Source organism: Lontra canadensis, unplaced genomic scaffold (assembly GCF_010015895.1).
Source record: "Lontra canadensis isolate GAN:19392208 unplaced genomic scaffold, GSC_riverotter_1.0 scaffold2160, whole genome shotgun sequence".
Lineage (NCBI taxonomy): Eukaryota > Metazoa > Chordata > Mammalia > Carnivora > Mustelidae > Lontra > Lontra canadensis.
The window spans coordinates 764-7136 of record NW_022633144.1 but is presented as its reverse complement, the minus strand read 5'-3'; the positions used below and the strand labels follow the sequence as shown (position 1 = coordinate 7136).

The 6373-nt window shown below is 40.7% G+C and overlaps 1 protein-coding gene across 1 annotated transcript; it reads left to right on the top strand.

Annotated features, from left to right (window-relative positions):
• The first annotated feature begins 292 nt into the window (after positions 1-292).
• On the top strand, positions 293-5853 carry LOC116863670 (thyrotropin receptor-like). The gene is made up of 3 exons (XM_032851052.1): positions 293-477; positions 1892-1969; positions 5732-5853. Exons 1-3 carry the CDS (start codon positions 392-394, stop codon positions 5802-5804), a joined length of 237 nt encoding a protein of 78 aa, XP_032706943.1. The 5' UTR covers positions 293-391; the 3' UTR covers positions 5805-5853.
• Positions 5854-6373: the final 520 nt, after the last annotated feature.

Here is a 6373-nt window from a genome sequence, read left to right as displayed (position 1 = left end):
TTATATTGTCTTTCTGTCCCACCTTCTCCTTATTCCACTGCCCCCCCAAATGCCCTCCAATGAAAACAGGGAAATACCACACACACGCATGCACACATGGAAAGAGACCTGAATTCCTGTTTATAAGACGCCTACTTGGTTGAAAGAGTCTTCATATTCCTATAAACAGAAAAAAAATGTATTGACACTGGTGGGTTGAATTAGATTCTTATACCTTGAAGGAGGAACATCTCCAAGGGTTAGAACTTAGCCAGGTCACTCAGATATTTAATGAAAGAGTTAGGATTTGACTCGAGTCTGACTTCAGAACCCATGCTTTCAACTAGTACATTAATCTACTTCCTATGTGTTGGTTTTCTTACCTTATTTCTGTTCCCTCTTCTTCCTTTTCATGCACTATAGTGGTATTTTCAACACTGGACTTGGAGTATTCCCTGACCTGACCAAAGTTTATTCCACTGATGTATTCTTTATACTGTAAGTATGCACATATGCAATGTTTACCAGTATTTTGTCACTGACGAGAAGTAGGGTGCAATCCTAGGGGTTGGTTGAAACCTAGTGAAGCAGTTGTCTCAAGGGGAAGCAGTGATCGGCTGTGACAAATGTGCTGGCAGATGAAGTAAGGCAGAAACTGAGAAACAACCATTGGGTTTAGTAACAGGGGACTTTGGTGATTACGACAAGTGCAGTTCCAATGGAGCTCTAGGGTGAACTCCGGTTGGAGTTGGCTCAAGAAAGAATCAGAAGGAAAGACTTAGAGAAAGTGACTATTACAAACTCTTTTGAGAAGTCTTACTATTAAAAAGGAGCGGAAACATATCTCAGTAGTTGGAGCATCCTGGGACAGGAGAAAAGGTTTATTTTTGTTGTTTCTTGTTGTTTGATGGGACAAATTATGGCATGTTTGTTTGCTGATGAGAGTGATCAAATAGAAGGAAAATTTGACAATAATGATGATACTTTATCTTCCACATGATTTTAATAGCTTTTCAGACACATGTATTCTTATGTTTGCTACTCTTGACCTCCTTATAATGTGTAAAAGGCAGCTATAATTTTTTTTTGCATTCTATAAATGAAGAAACGGAGGAACAGAAAACCTAAGTGATTTTGTCTGAGCAGAGTCCCAAGGAGCAGAAACCAGTGGTGTTCAAACTACTTCCTGTGGCTTCTGATTGGTGGCCATGTGCCCTTTTCCAAAACCTGTGACACAGTCACGTGTCTTACCTCGTTGTATAGAAGTAAACAGACTTATGCAGCATTACAGGGTGAGTCTCCACCACAGAGTCAGCAAAAGGTGGAGTGGTCGGATCTGAACTCTCGGGATTTTGCCAGGAAAAAAAAAAAAAAAAAATTTGACCACGCTTCTTTGCTGCTGAAGAGCACAGTTCAAAAATAGGCAGTCTTCTAGCAACTAGACTGGCACAGAAAGTTCTTCAGGCACATCCGCTGGGCAGTAGTTTGCAAGTATAGGACACTTCAGTAATACTCATAAAAAGAAATCCACTGATCTCATTGTACCAGCCTTTTTTAGAGGTTCCATACACTTAGAAAACTCTAGTTGCTATGGGTCAAGTATTTGTCACAGATTTACTGAAGTCTCTAAGGCTCCTGCTCCCCTTGTAAATGAGGATTTAGTCAGGGCTTCAGCCCACCCCCAAAGCTCTGGAAGGCTGTGAGTGCACATCCCGCTATGACAGCTCTCCATGCCTCACTGAACCTCTGAGCCACCAGCAGCTAAGAGGAGTCAACAAAACCTAAAAATAAACAAGATTAAACTAAATTGCATCAGGTTATTTATTTGAGTGCATAGGGTGGAGCAAAAGCCCAGCCCCTGGAGGAAAGCATTTTTTTTTTCACCAAGTGTCTTTTTGTCCCTCTTTTGCAGTGAAATCACAGACAACCCTTACATGACTTCCATCCCTGCCAATGCTTTCCAGGGGCTGTGCAATGAAACCCTGACACTGTGAGTACTGCCATTTCTACTCCTGCCAACAACCAAAATGTTATTTGGACCATTGCCTTATTTTCACAGTCCCTCCAAGAAACATACTATAGGATGTGCTCTACGATCTCCTAAAGGTTTCAGAGTTAAATAAGAGGATTGCCTTATGATATGTTAGTCTAATTGATGACAAAATGGTTTAAGTAACAAGACAAGTATTCCCTTATAGAAATGGTCAGCACACTTGATCTAGAGATGACCATTAGGTCTTACAGAACACATGGTCTTTGCGGCAATGGCTTACCTCTGCCATTATAGGCAAAAGGCAGCCATACACAAACATAAACTAGTAAGCCTGTCTTTCAAATCAAATTTAATTTACAAAAACAAGTAGTAGACCAGATTTGACCTGAAGACCTTGTAATATACGGTATTCTAATATCCCCATTATATACAGGAAGAACCTGGGGTTAGAGTGGTGACTTTTCCAAGATCACTGAGTTAGAAAAAGGTGCAACTAAGAGCTTCTCATGCTCTTTGCACTCACACTCAACTTGTTATCACAACTGTTAAGAAGGTCCTACAAAACTCTATTGAATAGAAAACGGTGTTGCTCTACATCATTATTTTTCAGAGTTCTGATGAGTTCTGCTCTTTAGATGTTCAAAAGGAGATGTTTCTTAGAGAAATTCATAAAGTATTCTAATAAAGAAGTCTAGTAGAGGTATAAAAGATAAGTTAATTCTCCAAACTTGTAGAGAACTCCCCTCTGTCATCAAATTAGCCATGAACTGGAGTTGTCCAAAGGATTCCTCTCTAGCTTCAGTACCACCGCCCAAGCTCAGGCCTCCTGGCTTTTTTGCCTGGATTGTTACCCAGTTCCCTTTCTCTGGTCACACTACAGTCCAGAGGGTTTTTGTGAGATACAAACTTGATTGGATTATTCCCCAATAAAATTGATCCAAGCATCCCCACAACTCTTAAAAGAAGCTGCTTCCAAGGCATTCTAAGTCTATCAGTCTAAGCCCTATGAAACTGCCTCAGCCTCTGAGTCTCTAGTCACAGTGAAGCATTTCATCCTTCTCCTTGAAACATGGGGATAGGTCTTTGGACAAGAGGAGAGACTCTACTTGGCCATCATTTCATCTGACAACACAGCAAAAACCTGGAGCCTTTAGCCTGCTCAGTCCCAAGCCTCCAGGCCTTTTGCCTCCTCTATGAAGGTTTCCGTTGTGCAACTGAACCACTCATTGCATCTAAACTCATTTCTCAGTTTCTTTATCTTCACCGTTTGGCCTTTTTTTCTAAGGACCCCATGCCTCTGGCAGCCTTCTCCAGGGAAAGCAGCTCCTTGTCCCATGGAGCATGGGCACAGTAGGCATTTAATAAACATCTGAATGAGGGAATCCTGTGCTTCCTGAAATCAAGAGTGGGGGATGGCATGGGTTGCCCATTATCTTTTTGGATGATCATTTTTACATTCCTGCAAAAGTCCTTGCTTCTTCAAAGCTCATGCTCAAAATACTGCATGAGAGGGTGTGTGTCCAGCGGTGAATTCATGTGCATATTCCTGGCCGGATAGAGTTTCAATCGAAGTTTGCAATCCTTATTTTTCTTTTCCTTCTTTTTCACTATTTTTTTTCTTCCTTCATTATTTTCCCTTTCTAAGGCCTATTTGTCTATTAAGAGTTTCATTTAATCTCTGAAATGTAATCCTAACAAAGAATATTTTCATTGTCTAAGACTCTTAACAAAGTTTCAGAAAATAGAAATCCCAAATGTATAATTCTCACATATACATAAAAGAACTCTAATTCAGGGGCTGGGTGGCTGGGTGGCTCCGTGGGTTAAGCCTCTGCCTTTAGCTCAGGTCATGATCTCAGAGTCCTGGGATCGTGGCCGCACTGGGCTCTCAGCTCAGCAGGGAGCCTGCTTCCCCCCCTCTCTCTGCCTGCCTCTCTGCCTATTTATGATCTCTGTCTAATAAACAAATAAAATCTTTAAAAAAAACCCCTCTAATTCAGAAAAAATGAACTTATCTCTCAGAGCTTTCTTCAGCCTCTGTGCCTAGCACTCCCGTCCACTACGGTCCTCACCCAGGACACATCAGTAGCTGGAATTAAACTCATTGTGTGATTATTTAAAACAAATCAAAAATAACAACAAACAAAGATTACTCTCAGTTCCGCACAACTACAGAGTTTAAATCCAAGTTTTCAGGGTATTCCTTTTAACATGCTCATCTTATAAGTGTCCCACATTGATAAATATATATTTGACTAGGTATTATTATGATTGTATTCTTACAGATAAGAAAACTGAAGGCAGTAGAAGCCGAGAAGTTCTCAGGATCTACATACTATGAAGTGACAGAGACGGGTCTAATTCCAAATTTAGAGTCTCTTGTGTGCTTCTAATGTGTCATCAAAGTTGAAAGGTGGTGGACTACAGTCATTTCAGAGTTCCCCTACAATTGCCACTAATTGTAGTTGACTGTGGTCATGGCTGCCTTCTCTTAAGACACGTCAGTAGTCCCCATGCATCCTCTTGGAGACCAGAGCTCCCATGGCCAGAGCTCCCTCTCCTTTGGGTGGGTGGGGAGAATCACTTTGAGGTCAGAAATCCTGATTCCTGACAGGTCCACATCAAGGTGGCTTTCTTTGCAAGTCACCTCCACCTCTCAGTGGCTTGACTAGGAGACAGAGGAGAGTGTCAACTTCAGTCCAGCCCCTGGAATCATTGCATGAATTAGCTGCAGAAACATAGCAACAATTTAAAACATCAAAATTTCCACAAAAGGGTATGACCTATCTCCTTTCTTAGATTTGTCTTTGAAGTTCAACTTAATCCAGCCCACGATCATTAAGCATTTAATCTATGATAAGCTATAAGGATAAAAATTTGGATAAAATACAAGTGTGATGTAACATTTTAAACAGAAAAATATAAAGCTTATGCATTCAGGTGAGCAATGTCTTTAAAAATATTCGTCTTAAGAAACTGAAGTTAGGGGCGCCTGGGTGGCTCAGAGGGTTAAGGCCTCTGCCTTCAGCTCCGGTCATGATCTCAGGGTCCTGGGATCGAGCCCCACATTAGGCTCGCTCTCTGCTCAGCAGGGAGCCTGCTTCCTTCTTTCTCTCTCTCTCTCTCTGCCTGCCTCTCTGCCTACTTGTGATCTCTGTCAAATAAATAAATAAAATCTTAAAAAAAAAAAAAAGAAAGAAAGAAAGAAACTGAAGTTAGGGGCACCTGAGTGGCTCAGTCAATTAAGCGTCTGCCTTTGGCTCAGGTTGTGATCTCAGGGTCCTGGGATTGAGCCCTATGTTGGGCTTTCAGCTCAGCAGGAAGCCTGCTCCTCCTTCTCCCTCTGTCTGCCACTCTGCCTCCTTGTGCTCTCTTTGTCAAATAAATAAATAAACCATTTGAAAAAAAGAAAAAAAAAAAACTGAAGTTATCCTTCATTATTGACATTGGGTTAAGTATTACCCCAAACTCTTCTTTTTTTGAGTATAGGTAGTAGAATATTTTTTTTTTAAATTCTCAATGGTGGCAAATCTTTGCTTCTCAAAATGAATTGTTTCTGAGAAATAGTTTGAAGTTACTAGGAGCTGTCTGGTAAAAGGGGATTCAAAGTAGGAAAAATTCTATGTTCCAAGCAAGACATACTGTAAAGTTTTCTTGTGGGACCTGAGAATCTTCATGCACATTTCTGACACTGCAGAAATGAAGCCCAACCAGCACCTCTTATGAGGCACTGATTTCTCCTCTCTCTCTTGATTGTAGGAAATTATACAACAATGGATTTACTTCAATCCAAGGACATGCTTTCAATGGGACAAAGCTGGATGCTGTGTAAGTCGAGAGTAGCCATGGACATCACTATCTTCCTCCATAATCCCAACCCCATCCAGTGGGGGAACATCCAATGGGTCAGAATTCTGTTAGAGATAGGTTCTACCAGAGCATTCCTCAACCCCAGAATGAGTATGACCAAAATTTGGGAATGATGTTAAGGAACTTGGCAAGAGCCAGCTTTAGCAAATACTTATAGTGACTCCCATTCTAAATCACAAAACTTTTATCCTTGATAAAATGGAGAACCATGGTATCACCTTCAATTTCCTTGTAGGAGTCTGTTGTGTGTGTGTTAAATGTTAATGAAGTACACTGTATACATACATGAAGTAAAGCGTGTCTTTAAGTCTAAAGCTGTTCAGAAAGTAAGGTTTTTATTTTTATTTTTTTCTGACATGTTTTCAGAAAGATTTAGTTTATATTTGATTCACTCACTTTTGCCTACCCTCCCTCCGAATAAATAAAGCCTAGAATAGGATGTTGGCAAAAAGATAGTCACTTACATGGGGTTCTGCCATTGTTGTATTTGTTTGCCAGATCTTTGTGGCCACCAGTATCTACACTAGGGCA